The 21,701-nt window shown below is 32.3% G+C and overlaps 1 protein-coding gene across 1 annotated transcript in view; it reads left to right on the plus strand.

The window, feature by feature from the left end:
- The window catches only part of LOC129229803 (crooked neck-like protein 1), a 146,285-nt gene that overhangs the window by 115,943 nt on the left and 8,641 nt on the right, over window positions 1-21,701 (plus strand). Inside the window, exon 9 of the mRNA XM_054864180.1 lies at window positions 6,314-6,475. Within this exon, the coding sequence (XP_054720155.1) occupies window positions 6,314-6,475 (162 nt within the window). The remainder of the gene's footprint in view (window positions 1-6,313; window positions 6,476-21,701) is intronic.

Genomic DNA, 21,701 nt, shown 5'->3' on the forward strand with positions numbered 1-21,701 from the left:
ACGTGAATTGAGCAATATTATCATTTTTCAATCCCTCGTTTAATTTGATCTTAAAAAAAGTGGATATGCATAGCCCCTTTAATTTTAAAAGTAATGGGGCAGTTGCCTCCCTTCCCCCTCCGTGCGAGCAGTGTATGCAAAATCAGATATGATTCAAAAAAGAAATAATTCTGTGCGCTACATGGCTTTTTTGTACACTATTTGTGCAAAAATATTGAAATTGTCTCGTGGCTTTGCAAATTCCGGCTTGGTATAACAGAATTATTATGGAACAACGGTTCTAAAACTAAATTGGGATGTATCATTATTTTTTTTTTTTTTTTGTATTTTGTTGTTGTTTTTTTCTGTCACTGCTGTTTAAGGAGTTTTAAATCTTGCCGTTTGAGAAGAAGATTGATTTTCCACTCATTATCTGCAGGTCAATCTATTGATAAACCCGCATGCTTGGGTTTATCAATAGATCGGTTTCAAACAAATCTAAGAAAGTTCTTCTGCCTTTATATAGGAGTTTAGTAAGACCTCATTTGGAGTACGCTGTTCAGTTTTGGTCGCCTTATCTGAAGAAAGATATTTTTGTATTGGAAAGGGTTCAAAGAAGGGTAACTAAATTAGTAAGGGGACTCTCAGATTTAGATAATGATACCAGACTTAATAGGCTTAACATGTATAGCCTGGAGCATAGGAGAGTCAGAGGGGACATGAATCAGTTATTTAAATTTATCAAAATGAAAGATGTAAATGGATTATATTTTTGCGGGGAAAGCAGGACAAGGGGGTCATTGTTTTAAGCTATTTAAATCTCAGGCTAACTTGGAAATCAGGAAAAACTACTACTTTAGCAGGGTCAAGGGCACTTGGAATAGCTTACCGGAAGAGGCGGTAATGAGCAAGGGAGTGGATAGCTTTAAGAGGGCTATTGACCTTCATTGGGGACTAATTAATTGACTAGGACCAGCCTAGCTGGGCCCAGAACCTGTTGTTGGTCGTCACATTTGTATTTGTATTATGTTTTATTGGAGCAAAAACTCTGACATGGTGGGGGTGGATATTTCGTTTTCCAAATGCCTCAAACTTGCTTTGTGGGAGCTAAGCTCTCTCTCAGAAGGTAAAGCATAAAAATATATGATATGATAAAATGAGCAGAATATCAAATGTTCCTAATAACAGAATTTTTTAAAAAATACTAAGCACTTTTCATAATGCACTTGAAAAGTCAAAATAACTTTTATGGAACGCTTTTACCCCTTAACATTGTCCAACATTGTCTAAAATTGCGTTTTTGGATTTTCAGTTTCGAAACATTGCCGAAGGAGAGTTTGTGAACTCCATCCCTTCCATAATGCATTCAAAAAGCTTATGAACCTTATGAAAGATGGAGTACAATTTCGTTTTTAAAGCTTCAAGTTCGAGGAGAGTCCAGAGTGCCCCCGTACTCTCTCTCTAATATTTTTGAAGGTCGTCCAATATTGTGATTTTTACTATCAGTTTGAAAAAATTGATGTAAGAGAATCCCTGAACCCTTCCTTTTCCTGAACTTTACCAAAATGGCCTACCATTGCATTTTTTGGACTTCAATTTAAAAAAAATTTCTGGGGGAGAATCCCCAGACCCCCCCCCCCCTGTTATTAGCGGTTTTTAGGTTTTTGGAATTACCATATTAAAACGGTTAAATATTACAATTTAAACAAAGTTTATGTTGTTAGAAAAATCAAACGCTTAAAATTCAAATCAAACACAGATTCCAAAACTGGTATAGTTAAGTTCTACAACATTTATACACATAAATTTTTTCTTAACCACACATGCTTGGGGGGCGGGGGGGGGGGGGCTTAAAATATTTTCCGTCTTGAGCACATTACCGAACTTACACTCATGACCTATTCTTATGTTAAATATTGTATTCTTCTGGGCTAAAGGTTTTCTTACCATGAACAGTTAAATATCTGATCATTTTTACAACATTATGAGTGGTACATTTATTTCCTTTTTTCCCCTTTGTTGAACACTCAAGAAGAATTTGCTTTTGACTTTGGTTTAGCCGAATGACTTTTTTTTTTCTTTTGGCTTCACTGCCCATCCGTAGTGTGGAACCTGACTTGGAAACATTGCATAGCTACTCAATGCAGTGCCACTTTCAGAAGAGTTGATAGTTGGATAGCTTTTTTTATTTGTAATAATCTCCATTATTTTTGCAAATTTATTTTTCGTTTTATCCATTCTTCAGGGAAGTTAAGGAATTTTGTGCTCTCCTCTTGCTATATGAATTGATAATTCATTGGTAGTTTTAAATGTGCAAGTACAGTTGTCAGCAGGACAAAACTGTAAACTTACGAATTTTCGGCCAAGACGTACTTATTTCTGGCTCTGATTTCTGTGGGTGTTTTTTTTTTTCTGAGCTAAATGGGCGAATTATTTGAAAACACACACACACACAAAATCCAATTTATCTTACATTTATTTCTTATTAGAATGTTAAAAATGTAATAGTTCAAATAAGTAGCTTCAAGAAGAAATAATAACCTTGAGTACAAAGTTTTGAAATAAAAAAAAACTTTTACAGAAATGATCTGAAACTGATCCGTTTAATGTGCCGTGCTAAAAACACATTCAGGAGTCCTAGAAGAAACTATGTGCTTGATTTCAAAAAAAAAAAAATGGAATTTTTAATATAATGACATTGAAAACGTTGACTAAATTACTTTGCACTGAAATATGCAAAATTTAAATGTTATCAATGTCTTATGTTAAGTTAAATGAATGTCAAAAATATTATATGTGTCACAGAACAATGAAACATCATTTTATGTTGCAAACTGTACTATTACAGGGTGGCGACAGATCAGGGAGATCAGGGGAAAGTCAGGGAACTTTATTAATCAGTGAAATATCAGGGAATTTTGGAAAAATAACAAAAAATCAGGGAAAATTGATTTTATGGAGAAAAAAAAAATTTTTTTTGCTCTACAAAATTAAGTACTTTAATTCCCTGAGCATTTTCCGCCAATTATCTGTTAAAAAAAAAAAAGTAAAATTAATGAGGTGCAATTATACACTGCCGCATATTTGTGCATCTTTTTTCCTCAATGTTAAAGTATTGAATCTTACTTATTAACCACTAGATGAACTTCCTAAGATTACTTCCGAGTCTGTTAGGTTGTTTATTTTACCTAGCTTGAAATTTCCTTTTACGCTTTCAATGCTTCGTAAAATAAACAATCATACAGGCAAACGGGAAGCCCTCATCCTCCTTAGCCTTTATTCCATTGTCTCGTAGTAATTAGCGTGCTGTAATCACGATTTCAAGAGGAAATCTTTGGTTTTTGAATTAATACTATAAAAGCTTAATAGGTTTTACTTCTTTGCGTTTTTAATTTAATTGCTAAAATTGAACTTTCAATTAAAAAAACTTTGTTTTTGTGTTATACTATTTGTTGTCACCGCAGATTATAAAGGTTTTCTTTTCTTCAGTCTTAAGTGATTCTTTAATTTTATAACCAAGTTGTATTCTTTTATACATTTTGAAATTAACTAATTGCTTTTTTTCCCCTTTTTTTTTTCTTGCTTTTCAAAGTTGTTTGTTACAAAAGCAATCTAAGATTTTTTTCTTTACATACTGAAATTATTTGAAATAGGAGTTAACTTGTGTGCTTAAGTAAATATCTTCATTTTTTTTTTAATGTTTAAAATGCTGTATTCATTCATTAAAACCCATGTTCTTGATTAGAGAAAAGCTCCCTATGAATGGATGTCAAATGGTTTCATCTGTTTTGCATAAATATGTCAATTAGTTATGTAAGAATAACTACATTACTTCTATTCTTTCACTATTACTTGTTATTCTTGCAACAATTATTATACTGTTTGAAAACTTAGTTTAAAACTTAATTACTTTTTAGTTCTATCATAAATTTATGTGTTTTTAAGAGTAATTTTAATAGTTTCTTAAAATTCATATGCTAAGTGGTTTTTGGAAGTAAAGTATATTTTTTTTTCAATTTTCTATAATCTTTCCATGTAGAAAAATTTAATATACTGTTTTGTAGTTTTTTCCCCAAAAAAAGTTGATCTGTTTTTTTTTTACCATTTTATTAAAAAAGTAGCATCTTTTAAAAATATATCTTTAGTTCAACAACTTTACACAACTTAAAAACGTTTAAAATATTGCATTTTATACAAACATACAATGGATTTCAAGAAGAGCAAAGAAAGAAAACCATTATCATTGGTAACGTAAATCAGGGAAATTTGGTGAGCTTAATCAGGGAAAAGTCGGGGAACTTTTTTTCACAGTTCCTGTCGCCACCCTGTATTAGAATACCAGAATTTCTGGCAAATAGTACGAAGAAAAAAAAATCCATGATGACAAAAATAGCAAAGTTATTATTTTTTTTAAAAAAATTAAAATATTTCGCCTCAATGGAGTTTACTGTTTTGGTAAGACTAATAATAGGGCATGATAAGGGCAGAAAAGTTATTTCAATATGTTGTTCGTGCAAGGAGTTATGACAGTATGAATATCAGTAAAATGAAGTACTTACCTTTCAAGCGACAGTACTTTTGCCGTGGCAACTGAAATGTGCAATTTGTTTTCCGACCTCAAAAACGTTAAAAATGCCACTTTTTTGTGACCTTCATTGACCTTGCTGCAACAACTGGCTACTAATTTAGCATTCATTCTGTAAAGTTTGAACCTTCTATCCTTCATACATAGAACATTTTTGGAGGCAAATTGTTACGTAGCGAGTAGCACTTTGGCCGAGTACCGAGTACTCGGCCGAGTCACCAAGTACCAATTATGTTTTAAGAAGAACCACCGACAGACATGTGATGAATTTTGAACTTATTGGAATAGTAGTATAGACCTCCTTGTCCATATAAAAGTTTTTAAATCTAAATTCCTGCTGAAATTTAATTGCGCATTATATAAACAATTTTGTTTGTGTCAAAAATTTTACAAAAAAATTATTTTTAAAATTAAAAATAAATTAATAAAAGGTATGATTAATCAAGTTGGAATTAAACAAATTACAGTGAAATCCCTCTAATGTGGACACTAACAGGACAATTTTTTTTCAATAGAGAGGTGTCCGCAGGACAGGGGTTTAATAATGTTATTTGCATTGGAACTGGGGAATTAAAAATTGTCCACATAAGAGGGGTGTCCGTTAGGAGGGGTTTCACTGTATACCAATCAATTATAGTTCTAGTCCACCAAACATAAATAATTTTTAAAAGCAGATAAAGCAAATATGCAGGAACACTGCAGACACTTGTTTCTGACCCCCCGTTACAAGGAACGTCTTTTTCAGTGCATAACATGTGAGCTAAAGAATGTAAAGACATACGACAAAAAAATCCAACTTTTGTCGAATGCCTTTAAATCCACGAGCTCCCATTTTGTGCATTGAAAAAGAAATTCCTTGTAATGCCAAAACACGTGTCTGCAGTGTTCCTGCACTGTGCTTTTAAAGTTGTTTTATTTCCTTTTATTTTTTAAGCAAAGGTATTTTTATATTTTTTATAACTAATTTTTGTTTGTAGCAAAAATCCATTTTTAATATAAAAATTCCATATTTTCTATACTTACCTTTTTTGTATAATTTTTAATAAATGAGTTTTTTTTAACTTTGGGGACATTAAAATAAAGATTTATTCCATTGAAGCATTACAATTTTCATTTTTCTCAAAATTTAAATTTGACTTATAAATTTTAATAGTAAATGATTGCAGAATATAATGCTTGTTCTTTTTTTAATAAATTTTAGTATCTGTCTTGGACAATATTCAATTTTTTGCAACTACTCGGTATTGGCCGAGTATCTGATCAGAATTTGGCCGAGTACCGAGTACTCGGCAAATTGGCCGAGTAGGCGGAGTACCGAGTAGTTACCGATTACTCGGTACGTCTCTAGTTCTCGTCAACAATTGTGGCTCATAGCTAGTTCCATGTCTGATAAATCCGCTTAGTTTTTGCTGCTGCGCTTTGACCTTTAGGGGGTCCATTAAAACTGAACAGCTCAATTTCAGAACAAAAAACTCTGCATTTAGGTTTTTAATAAGACAAGTAATAACTTTTTTTTTTTTTTGAGAAAATCTGAGATGGCATGAATCACAAGCGTTAGATCAGATTCTCTCAGATTCTTGCTCTTAATGAAAATAAAATCACTCGATTTAAATCATGATTTTAGTCTAGATTTAAATCAAGTTGATTCTAATCAACGACTTATGTCTATTTTACCCTTCAAACTGCTTTTGATTGTTTATAATGATGATAAAGTAAGTTTTTTTCTTCAAATTAAATTGTCTTTTTTAGCATGACCGTGTAAGAAGGATATATAAATATGCCTTAGACAAGATACCAAAAGAAAAAGCTCAGGAGCTTTTTAAGAACTATACCATTTATGAAAAAAAGTATGGAGATAGAACAGGGATAGAAAATGTGATTGTTAGTCAAAGAAAATTTCAATATGAAGAGGTAAAATATTATTTTTATCGATTTTAAAAACATCTATTTTTTTATTATAAACAGTTTTTTAAATGAAAAATACTATAGTGCAGCTCTGGTTAGTTGAGCTGTGACCTTGACGATGTTTACCTGTTTTTGGGGAGTTTAGTGAAAAATAGACGCGTTATTGGCTCGAATTTTGATTGGAATATTTTTGAAAAACTACTAAGAAAGTTCCTCAACTCAACTTAGCGCCAATTACCCCTCCCTATTTTCTAAAACAGAGGTAAACATTGTCAGAGTCGGAGCTCAACTTCTCAGAGCCTCACAATGACATAGATGATAAATTGTAAATGTGTTAGTTGATAAAAACTGAATATGGGATTTTAAACTTGTTATAGCCTTGTGCAGAGGTGTATACAGGGGGGGGGGAGAGAAGGAACATCTGTTAGCCCAGGCCTGAGCCTAATGAGGGACGAGAGTTTTGAAATAAGGAGTGAAATACATGTAAGGACGTAGGGGTAAACAATATGGAGCAGAACAGTAAAAATCATTTTACGGGCTCTAAAACTTCTGTGCACGCACCTGGTCTTGTGAAACAAATGGGATAGTAATAATTTTAATTTAGGCTAGTGATGGGCATAATCGAGCTCTAATAATCGAATCACTCGATTGTTCAAGATCATTTGAGAATTCGATTACCACGAATTCTCGATTATCGTATCTCCAGTTCTCGATTATCACGTCTCAGGTTCTCGATTACCCTATTCCGAGTACTCGAGCAACTTTGTGAGAACTCGAGCGATCAGCTGCTCGAGTTCTCGCTTTGTGAACTTCTCGAGATATTCAGTTCTCAAAATGTCAATCGCTAGAGCAGTGTATTTCTCGAGTGATTTGATAATCGAATGAACTTCTCAATATAGTTGACTTCTGAAGTGATTCAGTTGTGCAGGGGCATCTGTCATTTAGGGAGTCGGAGGGCTGGCTTTGAAAAGTTAATGATTTTACTTATGAATGAGCATGGTTTTTGTTGTCTTCCTGAAAAAAATTGCATTGAGTAAATACCCTTTGACCCTTCCCCCAGAAAAATTTGGAATAACGGGCTGCGCTGATGTGCCTGAGGAGTATGTAATGACGCAGACTGCACCATTGAAATTCTTAATGGCTTTTAGTCTTTTTTTAGGGAGTATCCTTCTTGAAAGGGGAGGGTCCCTAATTTTAAAAGGTGTTCCAGTACACTTGAGGAATAGATATCTCTGCGATCTAAATGGTGTTATGGTTAAATATTTTCCTCTCGAATGTTTCATTCAAATAGTGTTATAATTGAATGTATGCTGTTGAATGTTCGATTATCAAATGATTCTTTGGGATGATTTGATAGTCTAGTGATATGTTTTGAGCGAAATGTGTTAATGAACACATGGATGGGTCTGTGTGTGAACGCCCTGGTAGGGGGAATGGTTGTGTGTCCCGGTGGTGGAAGTAAAGATTAGGGGGCGCTAATAAGGTTGTAACTTAAGAGGTATTAACAGGGTGTCCGCTCATATGGAAAGTCATGGATTTCGACTGTAATTGAAAATGGTCATGGAAAGTCATGATTTTCAACAAAAAATGGTCAAAGGGGGGCATGCTAAAACTCCCATAGTTCCTTGCGCGCCTAGGCAAATGTTGGTATGAGTTACTTTCGGCTATTCCTCCGCATTCGTCTTGTAATAGAAACACAGAAAAGTTTCGATGCTCTTTTAGATCTTCCACGAGATTTTTTTTTTTGGTAAAAGTTTTATGTGAATATTTTTTTTAAAACATCAATATATTTTTACCATAGACGTACTAGGTTCAGTAATATTTTTAATACTCTTTCTGTCACGAGTCCAATTGAAATAACTGAATGTTTCACCCATCAGTACAGTAAGCTTTGAGCGTGAATCGCTATTTTCTACTAATACCAAATAAATAAAGGGATTTCCAATCTGAAATGTGCATTTGTCTAAGTACAGATACATATGCATGAATATTAGAAAACTTGTTTTTTTTTTTCCCTTTAAATTAAATTTTATACATATTGTTTTTTACTGCTAGCGCCGAAGAAAATTAAAAATTCAGGTTAGAAAAGATTAACATCGGTGTTTGCATTTCATGCTTTTTTGATGTCTATGTTTAATATTTTAAGGGGAAAAAAAAGGCATGGTCACATCAAAACTGAGTATTAATTGTTATGATGATAGTAAGAGCATACTGCTTACAAGGTCCGTTACGTTTTGAAGTTTTCTATTGAGTGTAAATTGAAATGGTTAAGATTGGATATGATTTTTTTTATCTACAATACGCAGATAAAATAAGTAGTAAATACCACTTCTACTCCACCTCAGATGTGTACATATATGTTTCAAATCATAGTTAGTTTCATAGTAGTTTTTTTTTTTTTTTCATTTTAATTTGTTTATTCATTCGCATTATTTACAGGGTTCGTACGCTCCGGGAATTCCGGGAAAACCGGGAATTGTCAGGGAAAATGACACTGTCAAAAATGTCAGGGAAAAGTCAGGGAGTTTTCAAATTTTGTCCTCCAAAAATTTTTTTCCATTTTTTTTCTCAAGGAATTAAGTACCATGAGATCTAGTCTTCGTTTTTATTGTGATTTCACGAAAAAAATTGTAAATTTTTATCTAAACCGACGCTGGCACTTAAAAACTGCGATCGAGAAATTAACGTTTTTTTTTTCACAACGAAAAATGCGCCAAAAGAGCGAAGTTTTTCTTGCATGGAGTCAGTGAGGGGAACGCATTTCTTTCTACTGCCTTAAGTTTTAGATGGGTTGCCACAACATTCTATTCGGTTCAGGGTTCGTACGCTCCGGGAAAACTTGGAATTATCATGGAAAATAACATAGTCAAAAATGTCAGGGAATTTTCCAAATGTGTCCCCAAAATTTTTCTTTTCCCAATTTTTTCCCAGGGAATTTGGTTTTATGAGATCTAATCTTCATTTTTATCGATGTATTTAAAAAAAATTGTAACAATTTTAAAGCAATGAAAAAAGTGGCGACCCAAAAAATCTTCAGCAGCCGCCATTTTTGGCTCTCAGTAGTTCCCAAGGGGAAAAAAATCAGGTGAACAGCAATTATCACAAACTCAAAAGGAGAGAAGACAATTTACTGCTTCGGAAGCACAACCTGTAGATGGGAAGGTCGATCGGGGAAAATAGTTTTTTTTTTTTTGATCGGAAAATCATTTCATCTACGTGTGAAACGTAGTCGCCATCTTTGGTCATTCACAAGATGGATGTAGATACAATCCTAAAATGCCTAAGTTTCTAAAAACAAAGCAGAATTGGATGTTTTCTTTAATTGAAAACTGATGAAAATAACAAAAAATGGTCTACAAATTGTTTTTCTATTGTTATTTAAAATAATTTTCTTGAGAAATGAAAAATTTTGTTCTTAAAACTTAATCTTATCCTCACTGCCTCGGACGCAAATGTGAGAAAAACTTTTCAATGAATTGTAGTTTCATGAAGATTAATTATTTTTTAATTGTCTTCATGCGACAAATTAAAAAAGGTATTTCTTATTTTTGGGCATACCCGCCATATTTGGTCATTCCCAAGATGGAAGTACACAAGACTTTTTAAATGCCTAAGTTCCCGAAAACGGCATTGGATGTTAATTGCAATGCAAACTATTGAAAACAACACAAATTGTGCCTTTTTTTCCGGATAATTTGTAATTATTTTCTGGAAAAATGCCAAATTTAATCTTTATAACATTTTTTTGTTTTAATTGATTTAGACTCTTATGTGCTAAATACTGACTATTTTGCTTTTATTATTATCCTTTTAAGGATTATTAATTATTTATTACTACTTTTATACTACAAATCCAAAAATCTACTTATTATTTTAAATTTTTCACTTTGTCGCCATATTTGATCGTTTGCACAATGGAAGTAGACTTAAACTTCCAGAAACAGAATTGGATGTTTATATCAATGAGTAACATTGAAAATAACATTAAAATGTGCAAAAAGTTGTGAATTTTTGAAAATTAACTAATACTTTCTGGAAAAGAAAATTTGAAATTTTAATGTAAGCGTCCTTTAATATGTGGAAAAAAAAAGATTATTGGCATTGGACTATGATCGGCGGATGTTGATTTTTGTTACTATGCATTACATGGTATGCCAATTGATGCAACAAGTTAACTATATTTATACTAAAATTTAGCTTTGCATTTTGCTCAATATGTTTTGTGTAACCTACTTATAAGAAAATAAAAAGTATTGTAAACCAAAAGCGGATGCTAAAGGTTGCTGCAGGACTACAGCAAAACGCTATAATATTACGCGTGACATCAAAAAAAAAAAAGGTAAAATAAGTTGAAAGTACTCTGTTTTCAACAAATAGTAAACAAATTAAAACAATTTTGAACAAAATGTTTAAAAAAAACTTAAAATTTTGACAGAGAAAACAAAGGAAAAAAAATCCAAGTTTTTTTTTTTTTTTTTTTTTAATCTAAGGGGAGAAGTTTCAGTTCTTCTGCATTGCTACTTTAAACAATTTTAATTATTTTGAAAATATTACTATTTAAACTTAAATTTTTAATGAAGCGAGTAACCTGGAATTTTCTAAAAAACAACCTGGAAAACCTGGAAAAGTCAGGGAACTTTTTTTAACCAAAAGTGTATGAACCCTGAATTTAGTATGAATATAACAGGTGTCTGATTTAATTGTTTATATCAATAATTTTAATTAATATCTAAATAATTCTATTAACTTCAAAGTTAAAATTTAAAGGAAGTATTTATCATTTATATTAGTATTTGGAAATTTCTTATTTTAGTTTACATACATATTAAGTTCATTTTCTTAAATAACTGAAATCCCAATCAGAAACATTTTTATCTGTTTAAATTATTTTTTGCCTGTCTTTAGTTCATAGTCTTAGTTATAAATTAGCCTTTTTGGGGATTGAATAATTTAATTTTTAATAAAAATTTAAAAGCATAAATATAAAGTAAATAAGTCTTTAATAAGGCATAAAAATCATATCTTATTCATCCAAATCATATCGTTCATATCTAGTTCTTTTTCAATTTGTTATACAATAAAGTTGTCATTCTATCTTCTATTGTTAAATTTTGCACATTTAATGGGGGGAAAAATAGTAATTTGAATAAAAACGATTAATAGTTATTGAAATTATGTACAGTTTGCTGTGTGTATGTGTATGAAAAAGAAAATGAAATCTTTGACAAATATGAGAGCGGTAACGTTGTTAGGCTTTTTTACACATTACAGTTTGACCATCAACAAGAGAAACGTACATTCAGCAAAAAATTAAGCTGCAGCATATGAATGTATTCTAGATTAAAATATTGCAGTTTTGAACGTCGAAATAAAGATATAAATAGTTTTATAAATAAATAATTACTAAATAGTTGTTCTTTATAATGAGAAAATATGCAACTAAAACATAAGGATATTTTACGCTAACTGTAGAATTATGGAAATCTCACCTTTTTTTTTTAATTTGATAGTTTTAACCAAGTTGTCTGGGTTCTTACCATCATTTAAGTACTATCTATACTTCGTGGTATTTAATTCAGCTTTGGATCCCTGTTTTAATCTCCATAACTTTTAGTTTTTCTTTCAAACTTGAAACATCAATCTTTTTATTTGTTATACATTCACTTCAAAATTGATTTAGCTCTAGAGATAATTATATTTCTTCGTGCGCGCTCTCAAGCACATTAACGGAATGACCGGAAGTAAAGAATACCAACTGTACGTGTTGCGCCATTAGTGACAAAGTTTGTCCCAAGTATGCCCCAGTCATGGAAACTGACAGGGTCGGATTTGGAAGTGTGGAGGCCCCGGGGCAACGAAGGAGTGGAAGCTCCTAATCAGGGTTCGAAAAAATGATCATATTTTCGAAAATATCCGATACTTTGATATATATCCGAATATTTTGATATACTATATGTCAGCGTTCGAAATTACTGCTGGTCCACTGGTCCCAGACCAGTGAAACTTGCCTAGGACCACTACAATAAAAGAATCAATGGTCCTTGGGACCACCAATCTTTTTCAAATAGCTTTTCATAATTTTAAGTCGCACATCCACATTTTACTCATTATATAGTACAAGGGGATGGGGTGGAGTTCGATAACGCCCTGAAACTAAGTAAAAATAGTCATATTAAATTATCAAACTTTTGGTAGCCTATTTTAAAGGCTGCTAATGAAATTGGTTTTCGGACTGCATGCACGCGCACACACACACACTTGGGTATTTAATATTCCATATTTAAATGTTTCATAGCCAAGGAAAATTTACTCTTTGCTTACTTGTTAGTTTTAGTGTAAGTTTAAATCCGACCAGTGGTGTTATCTGTGGACCAGTATATATTCAAGTTGACTGGTCCGAAGGACCAGTAAGATTTTTTACTGATTTCTAACGCTGTATGTATATATCCGATATTTTCGACCCGTGAAAGTTAGGATATTTTGTAAAAATTTTATTGTGGGGACCCTGGGGCAGTAGCCCTGCCTGCCCTCCCCTAAATCCAGCCCTGGAAACTGACATCTATCTAGTCATGGATTTTGGGTTCAAGAACATGTATATTTATTGAATTCTGCAAATTAGGGGCTAAATTTACACGTCCTAGCCATTTCTTAAGTTTTTACCCGGCAGTCCCGATTTTTCACACATTTCGAAATCTGATTGCAGCTGCTTCTATAATACTCGCTTGTTTTTCATAACGATGTTATTGTACCGTTTGGGCGTTCATAATCTTGTATTAAGCAGTATTTTCAATCCTCCTTATAAGTCTAATTGTATAGTTGAGGACTTTAAGACTTGGGTAGTTCTTCTCAAAAGGGGGAAACAAAAAAGTTAATTCTGAGATATTTTTAAAATTTTGAAATTTGACATCAATTTTGTTTTTTTTACATAGTATGTACACCTAGAACATCATAAACATAAAAAGACAGCAGGTATGTATAAAAATTAATAAATAGCAAATTTAATGATCGGTCTGTAGGCAATAGATTCTGGACATAGTTGTCCAGTAGTTTTGGAGTAGATTGTGGATATCATCATAATGTAAGTTTCAGTTTTTGAGCTTTTCCAATGAAAATTTTATCTATTTTTAAATTCTGCAGGGGTCGAAGTAGTCCTATATATCCTGTATTTCCTATATTTTCAAAAAAAGCATCAAAACCGTCCTATATTTCCTATATTTTTGGAAAATGTCCTATATTTCCTATATTCCCGTTTTTTACCCTATATATCTTTGAAAAAGAACAGTAAATAAACTTTCTGACATCGGATTTTTCGCTGCAATATAGCTGAAAGTACGTCCTCAAACAAATTTCTAATTAAAAAAACGAAACTGACTAAATACTGCTACAGGCATCTTCACTCATTGGCTACAGCAATGTAACGTCACTATAGTGGGTGGAGTTTCGAGAACTGAGTCTGAAGTTGGTTTTAGAATTTTACGTTTGGGGGGGGGAGCAACAGCCGTTTGTTTTGTTTTCCATCATGGTTTTCGTTTTCGTTGGTAGGTTTTTGTTTTCAGTGCATTTTCTGATCGGAATGTTCTTATATTCTTTTTGCAATCTTTTCTTTTTGTGGAATTTTGGGATCGTGGAATGTTAGTTCCTTATGATGTTAAAACATAGTTTGTTGTAATAAGTGGAATTATAATGGCAAAATCGCATCGCTTAACAAAATTTCTTGTGGATTGGTTGGACCGGGAGGACATTAATAGTACAAATTTTGGTGCATGGTGCACTAAAGGAAAAGATGATTTTACCACTTTTTGCCATTTTTGCAACCGTTCAGTGCCCATAAGCAATAGTGGATTTTTGCAATTGAGGCAGCCTGCTGAAACATTCAAGCATCAAGAAAACTCTGAAAAACGTCAGAAGAATCCTTCTCAAGTTCTTTGTTCTTACTACAAGTGGTAAAGGGTTCAGTTTAGATATAAAATCAAAGAACAGTGGAATTAGTACTTGGGTCATGAGTGAGGAAGAAATAATAAAATTATCTTTGTTCAAATTTTGTTTAGTTATTTAGTCTATAAAGTACACTGTTTTTTCAAAAATTATTCTTTCAACTACAGGAAAGTCATTTCAGATGTAAGTTATAATTTTGTTTGAGGATTTTTTTTAAACAAAATCATTGATAAGAATAACTAAATAATATATGATATGTATTATTTCTTTTTTCATAGCAAAATTATTCGTATAATGTGTCCTATATTTGTCCTATATTTTTTGTGGAAAATGTCCTATATGTGACAAGTTGATCACTTCTACCCCTGATTCTGCAATGCAAAATACTGGAAAAAAATTTAAAGTACTTGAATGACTTTATATACTAGTCTTTAAATAATAAAATTTTATTACCACCGTTTTGGTTACTTAAATGCGTTTGTTACGATCGAAACTTGTGTTTCTACTGTTTTATGTAATGTTCAATGCATAATGTATTAATTGTGCAAAATACCAATGGATTGAAGAAATTAACATTATAATAGCCTTTTTTTATCAAGAGGGTCATTCCATAGTGACTAACGTAACATTCGCAGCTGATTTTCAAACTCTTTTTACTTACACCGGGAGTAAAAATAAATGTGTTTTGGTTTAATATACAGATTTAAAATGTACAAGGTGACTATTTTTCATTTCTACCAAGAATTTGAAGCAAAATAAGCGCTGGCAGGTGTTTTTTCACCAAAAAAGGCATCGTGACTAACGTAACATTTTTGCAACCCTGAGAAACAATGCTTATGTTACGAGGCAAATTTTTCTGAAACTTACGCAGGCATTTAAAATTCGCGGATATATTTGTAAGAGGTAAACAATCTATTTTCAAAAATGTACTACAGATTTGTTACAGATGAATCTTTTTTGGCCCTTAATGGTACTTTTACGAAAAACTGTGTGTGACTAACGTAACCATCGAATAACAAGCAATGAATGCATATAAAAAACTTTTTTAAATTAATTTCTTGCTCTTATATTACTTTTACACTTTTTAAGAACCTTCTCTGTGTTGCATTGTGGTTCTTTCTTTACTTTTTTTCTATATTAGTGTAAGAAATTGAATGGAGGGATTCAGTTCAATTAACTCAATTTGAATGTGCGAAAAAAATAAACAAATAAAAAAACTGCTTTTACAAACTGAATAACATCATTCTTGGGCTAATTAAATCCTAAATATCTCTCTTTTAAAAAATTAACTTTATGCAAATTGATAGTTTCACCGACTTCTAGTATTCTACCGATATACTAGTTATCGTCATAAGAAATTCCGTAGTACTTTTCAATGGCATTTTATTTTTTAAGGTTTACTGATTCATCGAACGAATAGTGTTGTGCATGCTTTTGAATTTTTCCTGAGCCAAGCTGCTCCAAAGTCACTATTTTCCTGTGCCTGAGATTGCTCCAAAACTAACGCGGATCCAACAGGGGGGGGGGGTCATGACCCCCCCCCCTAGCCAGACCAAACATTACACAACAGGGTCTTTTTAATCTTCCTGTTACTGAATTTTTCAAAGGAGAAATTGAGGACCACCCAGTTTGTGAACAAATTTAAATTATATCCAAGCACAAAATTATGGGGGGGGGGCAAGTGTGGGTCAAGGGGGAGGTTATGGGGTCATGACCCCCCCCCCCTAGCTAGACCAAACATAGCCCAACAGAGCCTTTTTTATTTTCAAGTAACAGATTTTTTCGAAAGAGAAATTGAGGATCATCCACTTTATGAACAAATTGAAATTATATGCAAGTGTAAAATTAAGGGGGGAGGGGCAAGTGTGGATCCAAGGGGGGGGGGGTCAGGGTGATCATGAGCCTACTTCCCTTAACCAGACCAAACATTACCCACCAGATCCCTTTTATTCTTCCAGTTACAGATTTTTTCGAAGGAGAAATTGAGGATCACCCCAGTTTGTATAAAAAATTTAATTATATCCAAGCGCAAAATTTATGGAGGGGAAAAGCGTGTGTCCAAGAGGGGGGGATCATGAGGGTCATGACCCCACCCCCCTTAACCAAACCAAACATTACCCACCAGATCCTTTTTAATCTTCCAGTTACAGATTTTTTTCGAAAGAGAAATTGAGGATCACCCAGTTTGTGTACAAATTTAAATTATATCCAAGCGCAAAAATAGGAGGTGGAGGAAGCGTTTTTGTATTTAAATTAGAAAGATTTTCGTGCTGAGAGCTCTGGCTTTAAGCAGTTTGAAGCAGCATATTGCAGTTATATATAGACTGCAATGCATATCTCAACACAAAATACCTGGTACCTCTAAGAAACGAAACAATGTAGAGGCTTTGCTTAAAAAAAATAAAGAGGGGGGTGGGGCAGAGGTTAAAGTAACAGATCATTGCTAAACCTCTAATCTATATTTGCACATAAACAATTAATGTTCACAATGTGAACTGGACTTTTTTCTTGAACTCCACACCGATTCATATGGGCAAAAAGACGAGTGGTGCAAGGCGCATGTTTTTTGGACATGATATTGAGTGAACGCTCTACTCGCTAGACCTCAATCCCGGTATGGCCTATTTAGGAGTCGAAGGTCTACCCTAAACTATACGTAAGTTAGAACTCTGTAAACCAATTGCTTTATAGGGAATAAGATTGATTAAAGGACTTGTGGCCCTTGAATGAAAATTTCAATAAGCAGTTGCATCTCTGTATTACTGCAAAAGGAAGCTAGTTTGAAACCAATTACATTTATTGATTGCTAAAGGTCTACTCATATTATTATTTTTTGTGTTTTGTTAATTTATTCATTTTTAATAAAGTTGCATGGAAAACTGCTTGCCCTTTTTTTTTTCCGCACCCTATACATTTAATTTGCACAGTCAGCAGAAACATAGTTTTGTGGTTGATGTTATGCTTGTTTGTTTTATGAAGAAGGAAAATAAATTCTGCACTAACATTATTGGTTTGAGCTTTTTTGCAAAAAGTATTGTTAAACGTTTTTTGATCTATATGAAAATTATATTATCATACAAAAACATGCATTAAGGTTAGACAGTATTTTAACATAAAACGGGGGTCGGGGGGTAATTATATCTGAATTTAAGTGGGAAAAATTTCGAATCACTTTTTGCTGAAAATTTCAATTAAAACCCCGAAAAGTTGAAAAAATTAATTTTTTCTTTTTTCAATTTTTCCGAAGTGGAAATTTACTTCTTCGGAAAAAACGTTTTTTTTTCCCGTTTTTTTCGGAAATTTTCCGTTTTTTTCCGACTGTTTTCATCTTTACTTCAGACAAAAGTATTTCAAGTACTATTCAATTTATTCATAAACAGCTTTTAAATTATACACAAGAAGGTTCTGCTTTAGTTAATGAAGATTATTATGTATAATTCCTTTAATTTTAACTGGAGTTAATTTTGCTTCTGATCGAGCTAAAAATTTACTGTTGTTTCTACAATCCAAATTACAATTACAAATGATTAATAAACCAGAAGAAGCCACTACAAGTCATGGAACTGTACTTGATGCAGTCTTTGCAAGATTTTCAGATAACATACAATACAAAAATTTTGTTGCTTATTATACCTACCATAAGCCAATTGTTACTTTCATAGGATTAAATAATTATAATGATTTAATCCTATGGAAGTTATCACTTCTGCTGAGCGTCCGGTGGTGCACATTTTTATTTTTTTATTTTTACGGAACTTTGTGTTTGGCGACAAAGCAAAATTGGATATTTATTTAACGGCAAACTAATGAAAATAAAGTGAAATGTGCTGTAAATCTTTTTTTTTTTCGATTATTTTAAATTTTTCTTGAGAAATGAAAAACTTAATATTTAAAAATCCATCTTATCCTCATTGCTTTGGTCGCTAATGTGCTAAAACTATAGCAATTCCAATAAATTGGTTTTATGAGGATTTTTTTAATTATTTTCTTGCTACTAGTTAAAATCTAGATCGGTGTAGTGCCAATACAAGACTTTTAAGTGCCTAAGTTTTCAAAAACGGAATTGGAAGTTTATTGCTATGAAAACTATTGAAAATACCACAAAATGTGCTGGAATTTCTTTTTTATTAATACTTATTTTCTTTTAAAATCCAACTTTTTTATCTTAAAATAATATTCTGAAGGTTAATTTTTTTAATCTTCATTGCGTTGGACGCCAATGTGCTGAAAACTGACTATTCATCTGAATTGCAGTTTTTTGAGGATTTTTAATTTTTTACAATTACTTTTATGCATCAAATTAAAAAATCTATCTTAAATTTTTCGGGTTTTCGCCATTTTGGGTCATTCTTAAAGATTGGTGTAGAGTGGATTATTAATTGCCTAAATTTACATAAACAGAATTTTTGATGCTTATCTGAAAGCAAACTCTTGAAAATAACATAAAGGTGTCATAAATCATGTTTTTTTTTCTTTTAATTAATTTCGTGAAAAGTGAAATTTTATCGGAACAATTGCATTTGATCCTCATCGCTTTGGAGGCTTTACTATGAACTTAAAAAACTATTTCATCTAAAATGGAGTTTCCTGCTGACTTCTCATTTATTTATTGTAAAATAATTCAAAAACCTATTTTAACTTAAATTTTCCAAAATGCATGTTTTTGTAAACAAGTGCAAGGTTCTATTTATTTATTTTTTTTATGAAAGTAGTAAAAACTAACCCCCCCCCCCTCCCTCACTTTTTGTACTTCAAAACTTGGTGACAGTGGTGGCTACTAAGTTTTTTCCGGTTTGGTTTATTTTAAACCAAAGTGGAATTAGTCACTAATATTTCAGCTGATTTATTTTGCTTTAATGACCAAAAATTTCTAAATCAAATATATATTGTACTGGGTGTCCTTGAAAGTCATGGGAAATCGTGGATTTCAACTATGATCGAATATGGTACTGAAAAGTCAGGATTTTCAGGAAAAAAATGCTCAAAAAGTATCATATCAGAGATTTTTCTGAGAAAAAAAAACATTGTTTAACTTACATACATTTAAATTTTTAACTTACATACCTGAAAACGATTTTCCAGAAAAGAAAAAAAAAATTCACAATCGTTTCTCTTTTACAAAAATAAAGAAAATTCACAAAAATATTTTGCTTTTTCACAAAATGGGGACTCAAAAAATAAAACCTGGACTGACCCCTGATATTACTGTGTGATGTGACTTTGATTTTAGCATTGCACATGGAAAGATAATGCACATGTTTTAACAACTTATAAAACTTAAGGTTCAGCTTTTACTGGATCGTCAAGTGATAACATAATTAGAGCAGAACATTTATTCACGAATTTCATTCTGGAGCACAGCTTGCCCATCGCAATATCGGATCATGCAAAACCTTTCATTAAAAGTATGTTCCCGGGTTTGGAGGTAGCAAAGAAAGTACGGTTGTGCTCGGGCAGAAACAACTGCTATAAAAAACTGCTTATTGGGGAACATTGCTCAAGCTATCCCAAGGTATACAGCATAATAAATAAGTGTTTGAACTTTTTTCTTGAATGAGAGTGAGAACCCCGGAACGACCATGTACAAAATGCAATGCAAAAATTTAACTGCGTAAAATGCATTCGATAAATTCCTCCAACTGCCATAAAGAACAAAGACAGGAGTCAAAGCTCTTATCACTTTTCTCTTCCTACCTTCCCCCCCAAAAAAATAAAACTGGCCACCGATTTCACCCGTTCTCAGTTTGACCTTGAAGCACGTGTGAATACATCATCTGAAAAATCGTTTTAGATACATGCGCCGCAAATTAGAACAGCTGACCTCAGCAGTGAAGGAAAATCGTTTGTGGCAACCCTTCCCAAAGGGGAAAAATATTCTATCAAGTAACCCTCCTTCCTCTTCTTATATAGCCTTTATTCTAACTCCCACTCCAGCTGTTCTTCGATAATTACCATAGAGTTTGCAAAACATGACCGTAGCTTACGCTTTATACCAAACAAAACGTCTTCAATTTGGACTTTCGGTGTGCATTTCATTAAACATCGCCCTAAATTTTACAAAAGTGGGTTTTTCTGAAAATGTAGGAGTTCCGGTATTTTGGAAGATGAAGATACCGGAACACAATCACCCCTGGCAACATGCCCTTTCTGGAAAAAATTCTTTTAAAATTTTGGAAACGACCCCATTCTGCTACTGGAGTCAACACTCAACATATTTTATTTTTAAATTCCTCATTCCTCTACTGCCATGGGCAGGTAAAGGCAGTATTTGTAGAAATGAGTTTTTGAGATTCTTGGAAGAAACAAGTTTTGATTTCCACACTAAAAATAGCGAAATGTTGGAATTAGAACATTCTTTTCAGTGGAAACCAAATAAGGAAGCTTGTACTATAAAGCTACAATAGATAACAAAAAATTTAAAAAATTGCAGTTAGTTTTTTACCTGCCCAAGGCAGTATAAAGCGATGTATTTATTTTTAACTCTTTGAGAAATGGTTTTGTGTTGTATTTCAATATTGGAATTTGAACGTAAAGAAAAAAACGCAAACAAAATTTTTTTTACTCAAAGCCAATAAATTTCACTCTAAGTATTAGTCCAGTTGCATACTTAAGGAAAAAGACCCTCCGTGGGAAATTTCGTGAGGAAATTATGAGACCAATTCTAATACATTCCTTATGGCCTATATAACTATGCCTCACCGGGTGTTTTGCTTGAATTTGTGTCAGACGGCCTGTGTGACGTCATTAATCCAAGATGGCCGCTGCACTAGATATTAATGAAAATTTTCGGTTTTAACTGATTTTTAAGGCTTATTTTGTCATTTTTTCAACTAAAATAATATATTAAATATTTTAATACTATTATATTTCAAATTTGAAAACTAATTGCCAATTTAAAATAAGTTATTCATTTAGTTTCTTTTTTTTTTTTTTTTTTGCTTAGATGCAGATTTTTAGTAACCAGTAACAGTTAAAAAATATTTTGGAAAGCTTGTACGATAAAATCAAATTTATTATTCCAAAAAACCTGTAAAATAATTTGCATACACACGTTTCGGGGTTATAAGAAGCATTTTTTTTTTCAATACAGAAAAAAATTACAACTTCCGTTACTTAATATTAGATATAATGATAATTTTATTTATGTACTCAAGTAATGAATGATTGATTTCATCATCTAAACTCTGATTTTAATTCAAAATATAGATTCAAAGGTAAACAAACAGTTCTTACTTAAGGATCTGCATCTGAAATGTTATCGCTTTGTTGGCTATGATTTTCACAGAAGTCCTCATCA

Source organism: Uloborus diversus, chromosome 9 (assembly GCF_026930045.1).
Source record: "Uloborus diversus isolate 005 chromosome 9, Udiv.v.3.1, whole genome shotgun sequence".
Classification (NCBI taxonomy): domain Eukaryota; kingdom Metazoa; phylum Arthropoda; class Arachnida; order Araneae; family Uloboridae; genus Uloborus; species Uloborus diversus.